This window comes from Opisthocomus hoazin, chromosome 2 (genome assembly GCF_030867145.1).
Source record: "Opisthocomus hoazin isolate bOpiHoa1 chromosome 2, bOpiHoa1.hap1, whole genome shotgun sequence".
Taxonomy (NCBI): Eukaryota; Metazoa; Chordata; class Aves; order Opisthocomiformes; family Opisthocomidae; genus Opisthocomus; species Opisthocomus hoazin.
In genome coordinates, this window is record NC_134415.1 from 92,300,265 (window position 1) to 92,321,386 (window position 21,122).

A 21,122-nucleotide genomic window follows, 5' to 3' on the forward strand; every position below is an offset into this window, starting at 1 on the left:
CCCAGAAAAAAAAACAAATGAAGGAACCTTCAAAATTACACTTAGATTTAGAAATGCTACAGGGCACTAACTGACACAGCGTGTGCAAGTCCTTTCAGCCGCTAGCCCACACAAACGTCTTTTAAATAAGAGGATAATTAGAGGTGACCAAATGTCTACAGAGCTGTGCCAGGGCAGCAGCTCTCTCGCTGTCACCACAGTGCAGTGTAAAAGAAGAGACAAGATGCTTTCTTTTGTCCTTGGTGGCCTCCCATTTCTAGGATCTTCAGCAAATGCCAGTTGTTTTTGATTCATTTTTTTTTTTCCAACAGAATAGGATTGCAGAATCACAGAGGAAGCAGTCTGCACATATGAACTCTACTGACTAAGAAAAAATTATGGGGTCCCCTTCCCGAGCAGATTTGTTGCAACATCTTCCAGACAGATCACACAGCAGTAACTGAAGTGAGTCATGCTGAGATGACATACAGTCGTCTGATCTCATGCATTAGTCACTGAGACGTGTGGGTGCATTTTGAGTTCTTAGACATTACAGCAACTAAATACTTTAAAAATAAAATACTTCAATAAATCACTATTACTGACTAGCTCACACGTGTGGAGAATCTCTTGCCACAGGCTAAACCAAACCGGCTTGAACTCATCTGGTCTGTAGCATCATTTGCTCTGGGGGCCACTCTGACACTGGGAGGGAACAAACTGTGGGCTGTACTGGGTGAAGGCCAGAAAAGGAAAGGAAATAGGAAAACAAAGATTTTTATGCACTGGAATTTTACTAAGAGTTCCCAAAACTTAAATGACAGTGTTTTCTACTCACATCTGAAACTGAGGCAGGTTTTCAGATGGTAAAGCTAGGGCCAAGTCCAGAAATTTGCAAGCGGACAAATACAGGTTCAGCCATCTCTGGCTATTGTAGGACGTGGAGAAACCATTGCCGCCTGTATACGTTGTCTCCAGACCAGCAACAGATGGGCCAGAAGTTCTAAAATAAATTATAGCAGGCAGGTGAGTCATAACAGCCTTCTGCCACTATGGGAACATCATCTTTCTTACTTGCCTTTACAAACACACAACTCTCTTTATCAGCTTAATCCTGAAGCTAGAAATCAAACCAGAACATCGCAAGTCTATGCTATGGGTAGAGTTTTGTATGTTTATATATATACTAACATTTTATCATATATATAACAAACATGTTATGCTGTATCTCCTTCCTATCAGACATCCAAATTAAGAGAAAGTTCAAAATTGCCAATCATGTCAATATTATTTTATTTTAGGGAGAAATGCTTCAAAAGAACAAAAAGAATCTAGAAAAAAAGTGAAGAACAAGACTTGGGCAAATAATTCCTCCTGTTCTTTTGTGAAATGTGCCTCTGCTGCTAGCATTAACTGAAATTGGGTCAGATCGTGCAGAAGGTAGATGGAATAGAAATGGACAATGAAACAAGAAAAATTATCTAACTCATCTTTATGTCTTTCTAACACTAGAAGAAACCATGTTTTTATTTTAAAACAAAGTGCATCAGTCCTATTCTAAATAAGTGTGTGATACAGAGAATCTATAAAGACATGCCATGCATATTTCATGCATATTTTAATTGCAGAAACAGTGTCATTTTAGCCAGGAAGACACTGTAAGAACTAACATACTTATATTGCATAATTTACCTTAGTCGTTTATGAGCAATCTGACAGCGGGATTTTTTTTGTTTTGTCCTGAACAGTATGTCCCTGGTACTGCAGTCAGACTGAACTACCATCTACTTCTCCTTCTCATTTGAGCTTGAGAATTCTCTCAGACAAATTATTCTAAAGAACGACTCCATGGCCCATCAGCATGCCAGGAGACTGTTACCAAGTTCCACAAGTGGGAAGTTCGTAAGTTTACCTGGAAATGTCTTCATCAGCAGTAAGCTCCTGTTCCATCAGTAAAAACACTTGTACCTGAAGATCAAATGCCACATTTTAATACCATTTTTTATGGACTGTGACTCAGAAAAACGCTGTAGGGAGGCCTGAGTAATGAGCCTTAGAGGAACTGTTTGGAGCTTTATTTCCATTCCTGGAAGATGAAATAACCCCCTGAACTATGAGTAGACACTGGCACCCTAAAGCTCTTTCATCCCTTACATATAGCCTGAGTAGTACAAGGGCCATAAGAAACTGTTTTTTCCATGGCTAGGAAACTACAGGCCGGTCAGCCTCACCTCCATCCCGGGAAAGGTGATGGAGCAGCTTATCCTGGAGGCCATCATCAAGCAAGTGGAAGAAAAGAAGGTTATCAGGAGTAGTCAGCATGGATTCACCAAGGGGAAATCATGCCTGACCAATCTAATAGCTTTCTACGATGACATGACTGGCTGGGTAGACGAAGGGAGAGCCGTGGATGTTGTCTACCTCGACTTCAGCAAGGCTTTCGACACAGTCTCCCATGATATCCTCCTAGGGAAGCTGAGGAAGTGTGGGCTGGATGAGTGGTCGGTGAAGTGGATAGAGAACTGGCTGAATGGCAGAACTCAGAGGGTTGTCATCAGCAGCGCTGAGTCTAATTGGAGGCTGGTAACAAGTGGTGTCCCCCAGGGGTCAGTACTGGGCCCAGTCTTGTTCAACTTCTTCATCAACGACCTGGATGAAGAGTTAGAGTGTACCCTCAGCAAGTTTGCTGACGACACCAAACTGGGAGGTGTGGTAGACACACCGGAAGGCTGTGCTGCCATTCAGCGTGACCTGGATAGGCTAGAAAGTTGGGCAGAGAGGAACCTGATGAGGTTCAACAAAGGCAAATGCAGGGTCCTGCACCTGGGGAGGAACAACCTCATGCACCAGTACAGGCTTGGGGCGGACCTGCTGGAGTGCAGCTCTGCGGAGAGGGACCTGGGTGTCCTGGTGGACGACAGGTTAACCATGAGCCAGCAGTGTGCCCTGGCTGCCAAGAAAGCCAGTGGAATCCTGGGGTGCATCAAGAAGAGTGTGGCCAGCAGGACGAGGGAGGTTCTCCTTCCCCTCTACACTGCCCTGGTGAGGCCCCATCTGGAGTACTGTGTCCAGTTCTGGGCTCCCCAGTTCAAGAAAGATGAAGAGCTACTGGAGAGAGTCCAGCGGAGGGCTACGAGGATGGTGAGGGGACTGGAGCATCTCCCCTACGAGGAGAGGCTGAGGGAGCTGGGCTTGTTCAGCCTGAAGAAGAGAAGGCTGCGAGGGGACCTAATATATGCTTATAAATATCTGAAGGGTGGGTGTCAGGAGGATGGGGCCAAACTCTTTTCAGTGGTGCCCAGTGACAGGACAAGGGGCAACGGGTGCAAACCGAAGCATAGGAAGTTCCGTCTGAACATGAGGAAGAACTTCTTCCCTCTGAGGGTGACGGAGCACTGGAACAGGCTGCCCAGGGAGGTTGTGGAGTCTCCTTCTCTGGAGATATTCAAGACCCGCCTCGACAAGGTCCTGTGCAGCCTGCTGTAGGTGACCCTGCTTCAGCAGGAGGGTTGGACTAGATGACCCACAGAGGTCCCTTCCAACCCCTACGATTCTGTGATTCTGTGATTCTGTGAAAGCTCTCAGAGGCTAATCCCCTTCACTACTCAGAAAGAGAGCAAGACCTAAAGGAAATGAGAATAAAGAGTGACATAACAGAGCAGTCAAGCCAGGTGTGAATTCCCAGAAGTAACACAGTCCTGTCCACCAAAAGTAGTTCCAGGACTGTGGTAACGTGTAAAGGCCAGAGGACAGCACAAGAATCAGAGGGCCACACTGAGTAGAATGGGTTTCCTAATATTTATACTATTGACAGGCTAAAAATTAAATGCATCTATTGTTAAAACAATGCACTTGATCTTTAAAAAACTTTATACAGCTTTTCTCCTTCTAGTGCTTACATCTGTGGCTAAGGGCTGGGTTAGGCACCTACAGAAACAAAACAAAACAAAAAAAATCACAGCAGTGACTCCGATTTCCCGGCTGCGTTAGTCAGTCCCTTGGGAACTCCTTGGCTAACAGGCTAAAGGGACCACAGGATGCACCAACCACTCTCCTACATTCCCACTGCCAAAGCTGAAACCCAAAAGAGGGTGGCAAACAGCCAACACCAGAGATTCCCCAGTTGGCAGCTCCGAAGACAGTTGTTTATCCTGTCTCATTACGCTGAGTGAAACAAGAGAAAGAAGAAAGCTGAGTTGAGCCTTGTACAAACCTAGTTACAAAATTTCAGCCAGAATGTGATCTGAATGACCATCAAAACTGACATAACAATATCGATTGTGAATACTTCTTATGTGGCTTCTCATCCTCATTGTTGGAGGAAGAAGGCTGAATCAGTAGAATTCAGTAGAGAACAGTGAGGGCAAATGAAAATTTAACCCAGAAGACACCTGAACAGCTTAAATAGCATAAGCCAACAGATACTCTACTTGGTTGTAAAAAATACACATCAAGACTATGAAAATAAGTGAGCTTTCAATTTGTGTCCATTGTACATTTACATGCATAATATCTAGAAGAGATTGTCCTAAAAACGTTGAGGAGGAATGAGGTTGTGTCTTAAATTTGCACCAGTCTTCCAAATCATGAATGCTAACTGCAACTCACCAGTTCAGTGATCATGGTCGGCCAAAGTGAGGTAAGGTGCTGCGGAGACATTCTTAAAAGCAATACTCTGAAAAACAGGAACACTTGGGAATGAAGGGTGGGCACCTGTGGCAAACGGAGGCTTTCTACCAGCCTTTCTGAAACAAAAAGCCAAGAAGGTTTCCTCAGTTCAGAATAATTCCAACCAGCATTTTCTCCTTCCCTCATTTACTCTCAATTTTTACTTTTTTTAAGTATCTGCCACATTACTGTTTCAGTACTTTGCTACAGTTTTATTCTGTCAGTATAAAAAATAACCACTTTCACCAAGCAACCAACAAAAGCAAAAAACCTCAAAACAGTGCAGTTGCATATTTTAAGTTCTCCACATAAATGCAACAGTGTATCTGGGAGTTTTGCTCATCTTATGCAGAGTTTCACCCACTACAAAAAGAGGAGTTAACAGATTCCAAACTATACAACAACAGCCTGAACAACTAGAATTTATTGTTATTAAAAGGCTGCATTCATCGTAGTACATGGGATATCATGCAGGGACGATACACTCTTATTAAACCATAGCCACCTCTAAGCATTCAACATATACAGAGGCAGATACATAAAGACATTTTTCAGTCAAACCAACACATACACTTCGCAGTTCAGATCAGTAAAACCACCTGATATCTTAAACATAGTAAACCTAGCTACTGACTTGACTGGGAAAAAAAGTACTTCAAAGAATAAATCCTGGAACAAATGAAACAAGAAAGATGATGCAACTGACTTTCCACATGGAGGAAGAGTCCAAAGTGTCCACCTTGGTAGCACTAAAAGACAATATATCTAGAACCTGCTGCCGTAACTATTTGCATCATTTTAGAATAAAACCAAGCAGCTCCCATTCCCAATCACTTAATGTAAGAGGTCACTGGAAGAGATACTCTTCAGTGATAAACAGGACAGATAAACAGAACAGCAGAAAATAGAGCTTGAGAAGTCAAGAATTCAAAACTTCAAGGTCAGCCTTTATCCCCAGTTGATAAGTGTTTATCCTTTGGATGTTCATGTCAAAACGCATGCTACAGGTACTCAAGGACATTGATCAAGGTGTAAAACAACAGATCAGTGAAATAACCTGGATAAAAGTCGACTGGTAATCACAGTCTGCATAGTTTGCAATCATTTAAGACTGAAAACATTCTAATCAAAATATGCAGAAACTTTCCATCCAGCCATGGAAACGGCACCACACAATGGTACTCCAGGGGACAGATTTACCTGCTGTTACCCTGTCATACAAAGATTCTCAGTTAACATCAGAGTCCAGAAGTCCACCAAACGATACATTTTTACTGACCTTGTATGTCTGGAAGGTATTTCTGGTATTGGTCTATCTCACTACTGAAAATTGCGAAAGCCAGTCTCTTCAGGAGCATAGCACGCTGTTCCAGCTCTACATCTCGATTAGCAAACAGATTGAGTGAACTGCTCTGAGCCACAGCCACTCGTGCTGAAAGAGAAAATGCATGGTGCAGAGAAACTTCAAAATTTTCCTTTTGTTTCACTTTAAGGCACAAATAACTCTTACTTTCATTGCATCAATGTAGTTCAAAAACAGATGTTAAGAAGATGCATGTTCTGCAATTTGTATTTTTAACCAGTGATTTAAAATACACGTTGAAAGAAAACTTGTAAGTATACGCAACAGTGCCTGGGTTTGGGAGCTTCTGGGAGGGAGTTTAGCCATTTTGTTTAAACACAGTTTGCTGGTATAGATGCTCGGGGGTTTGGAATGTGCAGAATCAATTTTTCCTTAGGCAAAGTTAGTGTCAGATCTTAAAGAAAACAATAACGAAAAAACCCAAAAAATAACAAAAAGCATACGCTCTGCTTAATCGACTTTGTCACACAGGCAAAATTCACTGTGTGCCACGATGGTCTCAAATTCTCTCACTTCAAGTTATCTTATTTATGGATCTCCAGAAACAAGCAGTTGAAGAAAACATGAAAAACACTGAATACATCAAACAGATTGGAATAAATGTTGAACAAATGTTTTCTTCAAGATATCTGTTTTCCATTTTTTTAATGCTTCCCTTGGAGAAAAGTCACTACCACATCAGTAAATACTTACTCATCAAATCTCTGAATGTGGTTTTATCATGTGTCATCAAATTATCCATAATAGCTCTCCAACTAGAACAGAAAGATCGTACACAAATCAGAAAAGCAAGAAGAAAGCAGGAATTTACAGGAATACTTACAGAGCTTTTTCTGCCCTTAATTCAGGCTAAGGTTTCCAGTCCAAGCTCTATGCTACATAGGTACCATTTACTTGGTGCGATTTGATCTGAAAGTATATTTCTTGAACCCCCTCCTCAAAGAAAACAAGGGATGCTATCCAGAAGGACCTTGACAGGCTGGAGAGGTGGCCCTGTGCAAATCTCTTTAAATTCAACAAGGCCAATTGCAAGGTTCTGCACCTGGGTCAGAGCAACCTCAAACATGGATACAGTCTGGGCAGTGAGTGAAGTGAGAGCAGCCTTGTGGAGAAGGACTTAGGAGTGCTGGTGGATGAAAAACTGAATATGAGCTCGCAATGTGCATTTACAGCACAGAAAGCCAACTGTATCTTGGGCTGCATCAAGATCGTGGCCAGCAGGTCAAGGGAGGTGATTCTCCTCCTCTGTTCTGCTCTTGTGAGACCTGACCTGGAGTCCTGCATCCAGCTCTGGGGCCCTCCCAGCATAAGACAGACATGGACCTGTTGGAGTATGTCCAGAGGAGGGCCACGAAGATGAGCAGGGGTCTAGAGCACCTCTCCTGTGAGGACAGGCTGAGAGAATTGGGGCTGTTCAATCTGGAGAAGAGAATGCTCCAGGGAGACCTTACCATGGCCTTTCAGTACTTACAGGGTCCTACTGGAAAGGTGAGGAGGGACACTTTGCCAGGAAATGTAGTGACAGGATGAGGGGTAATAGATTAAAACTGAAAGAGGATAGATTTAGATTAGATAATAGGAATAAATTCTTTACTGTGAGGGTGATAAGACACTGGAACATGTTGCCCAGAGAAGTTGTGGCTGCCCCCTCCCTGGAAGCGTTCAAGGCCAGGTTGGACGGGGCTTTGAGCAGCCTAATGTAGTGGAAGGTGTCCCTGCCCATGGCTGGGAGGTTGGAACCAGATGATCTTTAAGGTCCCTTCCAACCCAAACCATTCCATAATTCTATAAAATGTTATCCACTTTTACCTCATAGAATAAATAAATCTCGAAATTGAAAAAATAGACTTGTGTATAGAAATATACCTTAGGTAAGCAAGTTTCACATCGCACGTGGTAATCTAAAAACACAGAACATCCCTCTATTTCTCTCAACAGAGATCTGTTGGGAAATTTTGCTCCACATTATACATGCTCTTGTGTAATGGCATACATAAAATTTATAACAGCCATTGATACAAGCAGGAAAAAGAAAGTCTTACTGGTTAACACATGAAGCATCCATCTGGAAGAAACTGGAATCCATAAAGAGGTCAAATGCTTCCTTTTTCCATGCTCTCCTCGTATACTGATACCCACTAAGACTGCTTAACAACTGGACACAGGCTCGATAGCTGGATGCATTGTGAGCGCTAAACAAAAAAAAAAGAAAGTCAACATGAAACAATTTTGAATTGCTGCTTTATACAAAGTTTGACAGACATCTAATCCTCATCATGCCTGTTTCAGCTTAAGTGTCACCCAGCAAATTTCAACCAGCTGTAGTGAAGTACATCGATTCAATAAATTGTAAAGATACCTGTGGTTACGGAGGTAGGGAACAACATAGTGCATAATATTTACAAGCAAAGGAATAACCCTCTCCTTTTCGTCACTGTAGAAAACCATATCCAAGAGATGAGCCAAAACCTACAAAAAGAGAGGAAGATATTTATTATGCACTCTCAAATTGCTTTTTGTCTACTATTCAGCATTCTTTCTGTATGATGTCCTTTACTGAACGTTCAAGTTAATGCCAGAAGTGATCAAATTTCAGGTGCTATACTAAATCCAGAGTATAAAGATCCCGTCATTTTTAAAACAAACTAAGGTAAAAACACAGAAGCAAAAGCTCCTGGGCAAAGCATTCTACAGAATAAGCTACAAACAAAAAAGAAATTTCAAAGATTGACTGCCATTATCAGCAGTAAATAACACATACCACTAATAACACACAAAGTTTGCCACCAAAAAATTTTCTGATACTACACATCTGAAAGGCCACGCTTCACCCCTCATCCTTCTCACTGAATCTTTGTAACTGGGTTAGTAACAAAGTTTTACATATTGTTACATGACAGGACCCAGCATCCATTCACATCGGTGTTTCCCATCAAATCTCCTTCACTAAGCTTTTAGTCCAAAGCTTTTCACAATATAAAAGTTTATTGTAAGACAGTATTTATTACATCTGAGGAGACACCTACCTCAGAAAGTAAGGTCAGTGCATGGACACTATAAACAGATGGAGTTATGGTTGAAGTTTCCATTGCTGGAGACAACATATCTAAATGAAGATAATAATTAAAAAAAAAAAGTCCAAAGTTAGTTTATTATGCCTTTATTTACCTTATAAACATATTGTAATAGCACATATTTTGAAGATGTACGGGCTTTGCCAGATACACTGTGTAAGTGTAAATGCCTGCACAATACTGAAACATTTTTAATGTATTCAAGTATAGTAAAGATGTCCTCTTTGTTCCTTTTGGCCCGATAATTAATGTTTTGATTAAAATAAAGATGAAAATGAAAATACCTTCAACATCTGATTCCAAGTTGTTTCCATCAACCATAATCTTGGGGGAAGCCTTAACCTCTAAGTTTCGTCTTAGCCAAGTAGTCTGTTCCAAGGAAGAACCAGCAATTGCCCCAATGGCATCTACTATCTTGTGCGTTACATCCTGGTAGAAGAAACCCCAAGCATTTTAAGAACTTTGTGCAGAAGGGCTGTATTTGTTGTGCTGATGTGTTTTTGTAGAAAATCTATATAAATTATTATGTATAGAGCTGCTTTCAAATCACTTCTATACTATCAGTGATTAATAACTTCACAGAAAATGAGATATTTTTCAACAAATTATAAATAGTACCAAGTAGAAGACACTAAAGAGTCATTTCAGACTAATGAACTGATTTATCAGATAATTCTAGTACAATCAAGTATTTAAATTTTCAAAAATGACATCCATACAACAAATTTCTTACCTGGAGATCTCTTTGATCTTTCTTATTCTCCAGGCTTGGGTTTTTCATAATGAACTCATTAAGAACACTGAAAAAAAATATAGCAGTAGACATGGATTTTCGTCTCACAATACATTATTTAGTAATTTTTAGAACTATGACAAATCTGAAGAAAGGGCAATGAAACTGGTAAAGGATCTAGAGCACAAGTCTTCTGAGGAGTGGCTGAGGGAACTGGGGTTATTTCGCCTGGTGAAAACGAGGCTGAGGGGAGACCTTATTGCTCTCTACAACTACCTGAAAAGAGGTTGTAGTGAGGTGGGTGCTGGTCTCTTCTCCAAAGGAACAAGTGATAGGGTGAGAGGAAATGGCCTCAAGTTATGTCAGGGGAGGTTTAGATCAGATATTAGGAAACATTTCTTTACTGAAAGAGTGCTCAGGCATTGGAACAGGATGCCCAGGGAAGTGGTGGAGTCACCATCCCTGGAGGTGTTTAAAAAACGTGTAGATATGGCACTTCGGGACACAGTTTAGCAGGCATGGTAGTGATAGGTTGATGGTTGGACTTGATGATCTTAGAGGTCTTTTCCAATCTTAATGATTCTATGACTCTACAATTCTAAAATTACTTGCACATTAGTTATTTAGTAAACCTTTTAAAGTCATTGCTACTTATCAATATTCTAGAAAATATCCTTTCAAGTTTCTTAAGATAAACTATTGCGGTATGATCAAAATTATCAACAACATGTTTTACTAGAGTATACACAAAAGTATCTTTAGAGACAGTTTACTAGGGAACATAAATTCCAGACATTCACAAAAATGGTCCTTGAAGCTTTATACAGAAAATCATACTCAGCATTTTATTTCTAACACTCCATAAACAGCTTTCATGCTAGGAATGAATCCCTTCTAGTGGGCTGCAAATCCACACATGCCTAAGAAATAGTCATTGTAGTTATTTTCTAAGAAAAATCAGAAACTTCAACCTACTGTTCAAAGAGCCTGAATCACTCAATCAGTAAGGTAAGATCATGCCTTATATCATATTATAATAGAAAATTTAATATATGTAGCCATTCCTCAGAGAAGAAACTAATTTGATAAAATCCACAGAACTCATGCAATAGCTCTGCCACTCAAAAATAAGTGATACAGATTTGAAAACACTAACACTTCAGTATGCTTTCACACACTTACATTTGAGCTTACATGGAAATTGCAGACACCAAGAGCACTTACCCAAGTATGAGGAATTGTCCCGGAGCCGGAAGACCAACCTGGATGGAATCTTTTAACAGAAGCAGCAGAGCTGCCCAGCTATCTACTAAGCTGGTCACTGGAATCCTAAGAGATAGAGCAGCAATGGCAACGAAAACAGTATCATCTCCCTCAGGTTATTTCCCACTTTCTACCTCTATTCTCCTGTCAGATACTGTGAAATCAATATTCAGATTATTTCGTTCTTCATTTAATACTAGGTGGCTACATCAAGTCATTAAGAAAAGGAGGAAGGCAGAACAACAGTGTACGCAAAAGACATGTTTTTCAATCGGAGGTTGGAGTGGTACCAATGAGTTACAGCACAATTAAGATCAGCTTTCCTTGGCAGGGTGCAGATTTCCTGCAGGATTTTTAGGTGGGGGAAGCAAGGTGATGCAGAACTAGGGAACTCACAAAATAAAATCCTTTCTTTTTTATGACACCTACAGTTCAAAACCATTCTTTCTTCATGATTTCTATTACACAGACTATTTTTCATCCTAGGAATTATAAAAAGATATAAAATATTCAAATTGTCCATCTGCTTCTTGATGAAAGAAATAAAATTTAACTTTGTGTCTTACCTTTGAGTATAAGCATAGAAAAACTGCAACATGCAGACTTCCAGTGAAAGATGTTTCTAGAAAAAGATACGAAACCTGTGTCATCAGGAACAAAATAGTGACTTTTTTTCCCCTCAATTGCCAGGGCAAAACTGACAATGCTATAATGTTACTGCAGTGTCTGAAGATATAGCTTAGTTCATTAACAGGATATTACGAATACCCGTTTAGGCATCTCTCTATAAAGTCATTCTTCTCTTTTTTTTTTTTTTCTCATTCCCTCTTTTCCCCACTTCCCTTTCACACCTGAAAAAAAAAAAATAATCAACCTGATGCTAGGGTATGCACCTGTTTCCCTAACATAAGCAGCCTATCCCCACAAAACAGTCTTGTACAGAAGCAGTAAATAGGATTCTGTAGTTGTGCAGTAAATGGCAATGACTTAAGGAGGTATGACTTTACTCCAAAAGTTCACTCATCTATTAGATATTGTGACAATTTTCACACTGTATTGCTCAGCTTTGTGAATGAAGCATCCATGTCATCGGTGTTCTAAGCTTCAGTAAAAGGACATTATATAAATAAATATCTCTACAGCTTCCATACCTTGTCCTTTGCTATGGCTGGAGGCTGCTTCAAAACTTCTTTCACTGTTTGTATAACAGTCTCTGTTCTCATGACACTGATTGAGCGAACTAGCTCAACCAGTAGAAGTTGTTCTTCACCTGCTGTAGGAATAACCTAAAAGAATCAAATGTGTGTCACAGATTATCATCACAGACCATGTCTATGTCAAAATCAATGCAGCTGGCCTCATGGGATTGAAATGTTAGTAACTAACAGTTCATCTAGAGACTTGGAATCACCTATTCTTTTCCTGAAGAATTCAGGACAATTATCTCATTCTAAAATAAATCAGTAGCTCCCTGACCGTACAGTTGCCAATCAGAAATACAATACAAATATTCTCCATATTTCGTACTCCATATCTTTTCACTGAAATGTCTAAATTTTCTCCTTGCTGCTTCTAAGTCACTTCAAATAGTGGTAATAGCTTTAAGTGACCACTGTAGTATAAACATACCTTCGTCCTAGAAGTATTTTTATTTTGCCTCCTTTCATTCCATACAAACGCAATAGCAGCCATGAAGTGAACACCATGATTCATTGAAATTGGACCCAAAAGTTCGAGAATCTGCTGCCTCAAATTCTGAAATACGGAAACAGAATACATATACCTTTAGGTAAGCACCTCAGCAGCATGTTCCAAAGAGCTAGCTATAAAGCTGTACTTGGATGGTAACTATGACTAACGTAAAAAAATGGGAGGATGCACTCAGAGGGTTCATAAGGCTCTATTCTACATCTGGTACTCTTCAATCATTTTATTCATGACTGAGACATGGGAAGACAAAATACACTTGTTAAATTTGCAAATGGAAATTAAATGGGAAGGAACTGACAGAAAGGTACAGAACTAAAAATGATCTGACAAACTCAAAAAGCATCCTGAAGAAAGATAAGCTGCAGTAAAGGCTTGATCTTTGTATGCAAAGGTAGGGATAAACAACTAGTAATTCAGGATGAGAAACTATTTACACAGCGGTCCTACAGAAAAAAAGTCTTGGGATTATAATGCATCACAAACTCACCATGACAACTTTGCAAGGCAGGGGAAAAGAGCATTCATAAGTAGCAACACCTCACGAAAGACATTAAATATTTCCCCTGAAAGAAGATACCACATACCATGTCCAGTTTTGGACACCTTACTTCAAGAAATGTACCACAAACTGACACAAAATAGAACTCAAACTATAAAAAGATTAGTGCTATGGAATATGACCTACAAGAAGGGGCAGAAATAGGTTTGAATATAGTCAGGGTAAAAACCTGGAAGCAGAGATAAAGCAGTTATCAAATGAGTACAAGGTAATTAGGAGGAAGAAAGGAAGATGATGTTCATGTCTTCCACAAATAGTGATGGACTTGCTTTGCAGCAATTCAGATTAAGAAGTAGGGGTGGTGAGGAAATCCTAAAAGAAATAAGTTGCTACTCTGGGAGACCGAAATATTCACTGTTGAAACTTTATAAAAGTGCTTTTTAAGCATGTCAGAAGTTACTGAGGCACATTTCGGTCATGAAACATATTTCCTGAGCTGCCTTGACCTGTTTTCCATGACAGGAAGGTATCAGACAAAACAAAATGCACTCTCGACCTGTTTTCTGAAAGCCACTTTTTACCTTGGTCAGAAATATTTCAGTAGGAATTGTCTAAGCTTGTAGGAAACTGCTGTATACAATCGCAGAGCTTGAATATACACTTTATGCACCTGTCAAGAGTGTAGTTGCCAAAGCAAGCTAGTTGTACTGAAGCTTAAAAAACTTGTTTATACTTCAGACACACAATTCTGTATAGTTCCACAGTTTCGTATACTTTTAACCACCTCCACCAACTCCAAGGCAACTACAAAAGCATTACCTGAAAGCAATGAGGTGAAAATGTAAAATAACCTATCCTGATGCTACACTGAACAAGCTGAATTCAAACTGGCTTTTTCGTATACAGGACATGTTGAATGCTCTTTTATATACTATGGATTTGAGCAAATTAAAGAAAAGCTGGGGTGTACGCAAAAGTTAATGTTTAATCAAGGTACAAAAGCTCATCCTTTTTTCACAGAAACAGTATGATATTATAGGCCGTCAACAGCTAGAGACCCCCTTCCTTTCAGTGAGTAGGAAACCCTATGAGCAGCATAGATACGACCATGGATGCTGTCTGTGCAAAGACATGGAATCTTAGATAAGTTATTTTTAATTCCTTCAATCTGAATTACAAAGGTTGAAAAGGATGTAACACAGCATCATCACAAACAGTATCTGATAGTATTCAAATTAACTGAGGAAATCTTATTTTAAAACATTTCAAATTTCAGTTACAATTTACTAATTAATAATGTGAAGTATAAGAAGTTTGAGCTGCTTCCAATAAGAGGGCTAGGCAGTGTTCTCAGAATAGTCTTATTTGACCCCTTCTCAGTTCTCTTCTTTATGATTACTAGCTCACTATCTGCTATGGCGCTTCCCCGTGCACAGTGACATCACTGTATGGGAACGGAATGAATAAACGAACTACTTCCTAAGTGTCTGAGTGCTAGATGTTTTAAGAGGAGAGTTCTCTTTTGTTAAGATTTTACATTAATATTTTTATCTTTTGAAGAATAAAGGGTGGCTTAAAATGTTTCAGGATGGATTTCATTTCTTTGTAGAAAGCAAAGAGGTGAATCATCGTTGTCTTGAATTGATACACTCAAGTTTAAACACAGATTCAGTACCCATTTATAAAAGCCTTGTTTGTGGGGCAGGTGAGTAGATGAGGAAAAATGTATTAAAACTCAATTTACATTTAAAGGAATGGAATCGCATTTAGTTTGACAAAGTTGTTAACAAACAAATTATATTATCCCTGATATTCTGACCTTTGTTGATCCAAGATTAATAGTGGTAATGGATGCAGCAGCAGCAGTAGTTTTCTCCGAAGAATCTGCAAGGTGAAGGATGCTCCACAGCAATGTCACAGAAGACATGATCATGTGCAAGATCGATAGGATCCCATTGCGTGCTTCAATCAAGTGCTTCTGATCCACATTAATCAAAAGCTAGTGGATTTGAAGGGGAGAGAGAAGGAAGAGCATTAAATACCGACATAAATAGCTTAAGTAAAATAGTGTAAATTGAGACAACAGACATGGAAGCTTTCAACCTTAAACCTTTTTCAAAACAGTTTTTCAGTAATTCTTATAGCATGTACAGGTTTTGAGTCTATTCAAAATAATAGTTAAAGAATCTTTTGACTCAGTTGTACAATATCAAATGCATTCTGAACATGCGAGGCCTCATGTCTACAGCAATCAATTTTGTATCATCTGCCTATACCTTCGCAAAACAATTATTTCAGAATTTTAAGTGTAACTAATACTCTCAACAAAATTGTTTACTTGCACAGACAATAAACACTTTCCAGTTACTGCTGAATGAATGGAAGGCAAAGGGGTATAAGAACAAAAAAAAAGCAAAAGTAAGATTGCAGAGAAAGCAGGACAGAAATTTTCTTGCAGAATCTCGGCCAAATTCTTAACAGAGACCAGGCTAAGAATATCAGATCTAGAAATATTGCTTGACTAAAAAGACAAATTGTGAAGATACAGAAGGAGCAGAAAGAGAATGCTTTAACACATTCAAGGTCAGGTTGGATGGGGCTCTGAGCAACCTGATACAGTTGAAGATGTCCCTGCTCACTGCAGGGGGAGGTACTCTAGATGATCTTTAAAGGTCCCTTCCAACCCAAACTATTCTGTGATTCTATGATGAACACAGTCCAGCCAGAAAGTAACAGGATAGGCATCAGTGTGGGAACATCCACAAAAAAAAGCCAGCTCTAAAAAGTGGCATTTTAGAAGTCTGAAAGTTAAGGCATTCCTACTTTAGTTACTCCAGGGTAACAAAAAACAACCCCAAAACACAAAAAAATAAACCAAAACAAACAACAAAATCTAAGACTATTCTCTAAAAAGTATAATTAGTAGAAAATTGTTTTTCTGTTCGCAATGTGTAAGTCATCAATAAAAACATACTTATGGCTACAACAATATATTAGGTATTTTCCCAACTCAGATCTATGCCTTTGCTAACACAATTACAGTCCTTAATTTGACATGTACTGTACAGGAACCTCGCAGACACCCAGATAAGTTTACCTGATGATACTGCGTAGATGGATCCAGGAGGCAGTAATGAATTATTGTTGTAATCCCTTCTAATAAAGTAAGAACCATATCTGGAGGAGTGACTGATGCCATCCAGAGAGGCCTAAAGTAAGAGATTAACTTTTTACAAATGGGTTAATCTGGTTGTAAAGTAATTCAACACAATCAAATCCGTTTAAAAAGATTATACACGTCTACATACACATACCTATTATCAGATAATCCTGTTTCATATTTATACTGCTGAATTAAATTATCCAAGTTCCTGCAGAGCTGAAGAGTCACTGAAACAACCACCCTTTGAAGAACTTTTCCCATGTAAGGCAACGTAGAAGTGATAAGGCCAATCCACTGGGGATGCATTTTACAGGCACAGTGCTGGTGTAAAGCTCGTATCACTGCGCAGAGAAACATGCCTTGGCAGGTTATTGGCTGGGAATGTAAATACTGAAGAGAAGTCATCGGCTGCTGGGGACCAATGTGCTCCAAGTCTGTTATGACAAAGTCAAAGCCTGTTTCATTTTCCTCAGGCACAGTCATTACTCTGTGTTCCAGCACAATCAGCCGTTGAAGTACTTTTAAAAGCTGTGACTGCAGAGTACTACCATTGTCAAATTCATCTTCAGAAAAATTTATAAGGCTGTCTTCAGAGAAACCTTCTTCTACAGCCACTATGTTTTTTCCAGCCATCTTTTCACTGTGCCATTTCTGTGCACTGAAGATAGAAGACAGCAGACAATGCAGGACCACCTTCTGAACCTTGCACTTGGACAACATGTCTGAAATAAAACTGGGAAAGCCCTTTGCAGAACTTTCTATCACTTTTGCCAACTCAGCAAAGAGAAGTGTTAGAATTTCTATACTCATCATCTGCATGTTACGGTTTCCTATTAGATCTTGTGAGGTTACTTTAACATGAGTTGGATAGTGGCTTCGCATATAGTATAAACACAAGGAGATGAGAATTTCTATGTACATAGAGCTCCGAAAGTTATGGTTAGAATCAACTGGGATGTGACTGTAGAAATCCTTGCCCATAACAGATATTCGATGCCTGGCTAGAAGATTCTGGAGCAACGAAAGCTGAGGAGTGTACGCATTGTTGACACTGGTAGTGGAGATGGCACTTACAAAAGCTGAAGGATTTGTTTTCAGAATTGCTTTAATTGCAGAAAAAGCATACAATGTCCTTGAAGAGTCATACAGCTGGAGATAAAGCAGCACGTGTTGATACAATGGATGGATATTAAAGTTGGGAGATTTTCGCATTCCTGGGGACCCCACATCACTTTCTATTTCTGAAATTTCTCCTTCTCCACAACTATACCAGTTTTCTAAATCAAGACCATCACTAAAGAAAACGTTTGTTTGTTTAAGCTTTTCTGTTTGTGCTTTCTTCTTCTCTTCATCTTTCTTTTTGGCTATTTTCACCTTAGGTTTTGCACCTGGTTGCTTACCAGCCTCTTTAACAATTGTTTCTTTTTCTGACATTTTTTCTGGTAGCTTTCCTTTGAAGCTGAACTGAATACTACTATGGCTTCGCTTTCTGGACTTCGATTCAGTGGAAGCAAGCGTGAGATCAGAAAGGGATTGCTGGCTTTCTGCAATACAGGGTGAAGAGTTATTTCTTGAAATTTCATCTCTTAAGCTCTCAAGTCCAGTCTCAGTTGAGGCTGACAGAAATTGGGAGCTGTCATTACTAAGCAAACTGCTCTGGCTACTTTGAATATTTTGATCTTCACTTCTTGTCACCTCTACAGAGTTATCCAAAGGACTGAATTTACACAAGCCATCCTCAGAGCGTAGACTATGCTTAACTGGTTCAGCTTCTTCTCCGAGACCACTTACAACTTTGCGTATAAGATCTGTAACCACCTGTTGCACAATTTCATCAGGTGAGTCTTCTCTCAGAGTCTGAGAACTATCTTGAGCACTCAGGCTTTCTGTTTCCACTTCATAACTGATGTTGTCTCCAGTAGATGACTGAGAGCAGCCAGAGTCAGAACTCTGCAATATTTCAACCTGATGGTCAGGAAGGTCAAAATCAGACAGAACCATTGGTATGGTCTCACTGCTGGTACTTAACAAGGAAAGTCTGTCACTCAGGGGGTTGACAGTCAGGCTGAAGTTCTCCATTTCATCCATAGCAAGTTGTTTTTCGTTGCCTTCTTTAGGTATAATAAGTTGTCCTTGGCTTACAGGCACATGGGAAAATGCTTAAAGAAAAACACAAAAAAATTATACACATAATGTTTTGTTCTTCAGAAGATTTTTAATTAAAATTTAGAATTTAAACTATTATTGAGACTTCAAATTACAAAGTCATGGTAAATAGTGTCTTTCCTCTTTACAGCAGAAAAAAAAAAAAATGTTAATACACAAAGAACACACATAACCAAAGCAAGATTACTTTAGCAGCAGACCTCAGCAAAACAACAGAATTCCCTTGTGAAACCTGATGCAGTATTCTCTGCGTATGTTTTCATAAAAAAGAACTATTAGTATGTTACTAAAATTACACAACACACCCAAACAACTTCAAACCTTATCAATATGTTTTCAGCCAGCCCCACATCAGCGGTCCTAATTCACAAAAGTGTTTCATTTCTTGGTTAAGCTTCAAGCCATATTCTTAAGTTCTACTGAAGTTCAGTAAGACATAAGAAAATGTTCTGCATTAAAATACTTGCATATCATCTTAATTTGAGAACAATAAAACTTCAACGATATTTGGGACACCCAGACCTGAATTAGAAAAAACATACACAAATGCACATATAGGCAGTAGCTATTCCAGCTCTTTGTTTTACAAGTTTTCCTCAAAAATTTCTAATACATTTTTAATGTTGCATGTAAATAACAAATAAAGAAATTAAAGAAGGAACTTCCTACAGTCTTCTTGCATACGTACCATCAGCACAGCTAAACTTCTGCATAAAGTGCTTTTCATTTTCTTCTTCGGGATGATAGGGAGATTTAGTCCAGTAACATTCAGCCTGTACTCGCTGAACAGAAACTCGCTGAGTTTTTGGATGGAGAAGCAGTAGGAGCAAAGGTTCAAGAACCCTTGCAATATCATGTCTTTGAAGAACTTGATTTAACCAGGCTTGTCCCACTGACCATGTAGAACCATCCAAGCTATTAAGGCTGTCCAGCATGATAAACAAAGATCTAGAATAGAAAGAAGAATAAACCTAGCACATATTCTACATTACTTGCAGAATAATGCCATTTTAATCTGATACATGATAAATTTCAACATGTCAGTACATACTCCAGTGTCTTCTCTGTATGAAACCGTATTTTCTTTGGAATCCAAATTTTGCAACCTGAAGTTTTATATTTCAGTCTTGCCTAACGAAGAAACGTCCAGTAAGAGCTAGTAATAAAGTCAGTTAAGATAGCTGCTCTAACAGTAGCAGTTGTATAGTCAGTTCAAGTGTTTGCATAGCTATAAGCATAACAAGTTTGCTTGCCTACTAAGTGCTACTGCAGTAGAAAAAAAAATAAAATTTAAAGCCAATGCACACAGATGCATGGAAAAGAGAAGATAACTTATTCAGAGATCTTTTCTTCAAGAACCGAGAGGAGAAACATATTTCACAATACAGCACTTCCTACTGTCATTATTTTCTTCTTTTAATAGTTTCAGCCTTTAGAATCCTTTCCAAATCTTGGGAAAAAACAACATATATGTTGAATTCTGAATTTTACCAACCGTTTTACATCCTCCACTAGCACATATTTTTAATTTTTCTTAGCTTTACTCCTACTTTCCATTTGCATATAATTCACTTGTATTGACTCTTCTCTCATGCTTTCATTTTTACCAAATCACAGCAAGAACTGAGATACTACGTTCAATATACACAAATATTTTAACCACAGTGATAGTCAATGAATCATGTGACCATTCCTGTCCTACGCTTTACAGCTAAGTTTACAGCTTACATAATCATCACTGTGAAAACAATTTTGCCTAACATAAATTCATTTCTTGTCCTCCTTCCTTGCTCTCACAGTTACAAGGTAGTTCTCCAATTTCTAAACACTCTGTGCTTCCAGTATAATGTAGTTAGAGATTTTGAAGCAAAATTACTTAAACTGAATCATGCTTGCAGTCACCAACCTGTCAAAGGTACGGCCAAAGGAAGAAGACTTGTTAATATGAAGGTCACGGGTGAGATGCCATAGCACTGCAAACTTTGCATGGGCTTCCATTCTTACCTTCTGTGGATCAAATTATAAATTAGATCTATCAGATTATGACAGCCTCTGATAAGAACTGGAGAAAAGAAGTACTTTTTTGACCATGCATTCAAATCCTATTTTCTAACATTAAAAACAGTAATAGGCAACATTAGGTCTCTGCGAACAATTTAGTAACATAAAAGGATTCTTGCCCATCTTGATCTTGGCTGCCTTAGTTTCAAAGTTTAGCTTGAAAAAGTTTTAAATACTTAATGGGATAGCTTGAACAATACTAATTTTCCTCTTACAAGTTGCAGAGCTCTGTTTTCAGTAGGTTTATATGTGTCAAGGCACTAGAAGAGATCACGAAGACAGAGCAGGAAGAAACATGCAAGTTTCTCAGTATGAAAACCCAAGCATACAGAGGCCGAGAGAAGAGGCAGAGAAAGAAGAGAAATTTTTAGAGATAGTGTCTGGAATGATGGGATTAAACACAGTATCCATGGAAATAAAGGAATGAAAATAAGTTGGCTAGA

At 39.0% G+C, this 21,122-nt stretch overlaps 1 protein-coding gene across 6 annotated transcripts in view; it reads right to left on the reverse strand.

Annotated features, from left to right (window-relative positions):
- The window catches only part of DOP1A (DOP1 leucine zipper like protein A), a 77,078-nt gene that overhangs the window by 5,557 nt on the left and 50,399 nt on the right, over positions 1–21,122 (reverse strand). For all 6 annotated transcript variants that reach the window (XM_075414447.1, XM_075414443.1, XM_075414448.1 and 3 more), the window contains 19 exons: positions 20,525–20,625; positions 19,307–19,566; positions 16,604–18,611; positions 16,387–16,498; positions 15,109–15,288; positions 12,710–12,835; positions 12,232–12,366; positions 11,647–11,702; positions 11,042–11,146; positions 9,818–9,884; positions 9,369–9,513; positions 9,037–9,116; positions 8,370–8,479; positions 8,053–8,202; positions 6,704–6,765; positions 5,927–6,079; positions 4,588–4,724; positions 1,892–1,947; positions 818–982 (listed from right to left, as the gene is read on the reverse strand). In XM_075414447.1, coding sequence (XP_075270562.1) covers positions 818–982; positions 1,892–1,947; positions 4,588–4,724; positions 5,927–6,079; positions 6,704–6,765; positions 8,053–8,202; positions 8,370–8,479; positions 9,037–9,116; positions 9,369–9,513; positions 9,818–9,884; positions 11,042–11,146; positions 11,647–11,702; positions 12,232–12,366; positions 12,710–12,835; positions 15,109–15,288; positions 16,387–16,498; positions 16,604–18,611; positions 19,307–19,566; positions 20,525–20,625 — 4,208 coding nt within the window. The remainder of the gene's footprint in view (positions 1–817; positions 983–1,891; positions 1,948–4,587; positions 4,725–5,926; positions 6,080–6,703; positions 6,766–8,052; positions 8,203–8,369; positions 8,480–9,036; positions 9,117–9,368; positions 9,514–9,817; positions 9,885–11,041; positions 11,147–11,646; positions 11,703–12,231; positions 12,367–12,709; positions 12,836–15,108; positions 15,289–16,386; positions 16,499–16,603; positions 18,612–19,306; positions 19,567–20,524; positions 20,626–21,122) is intronic.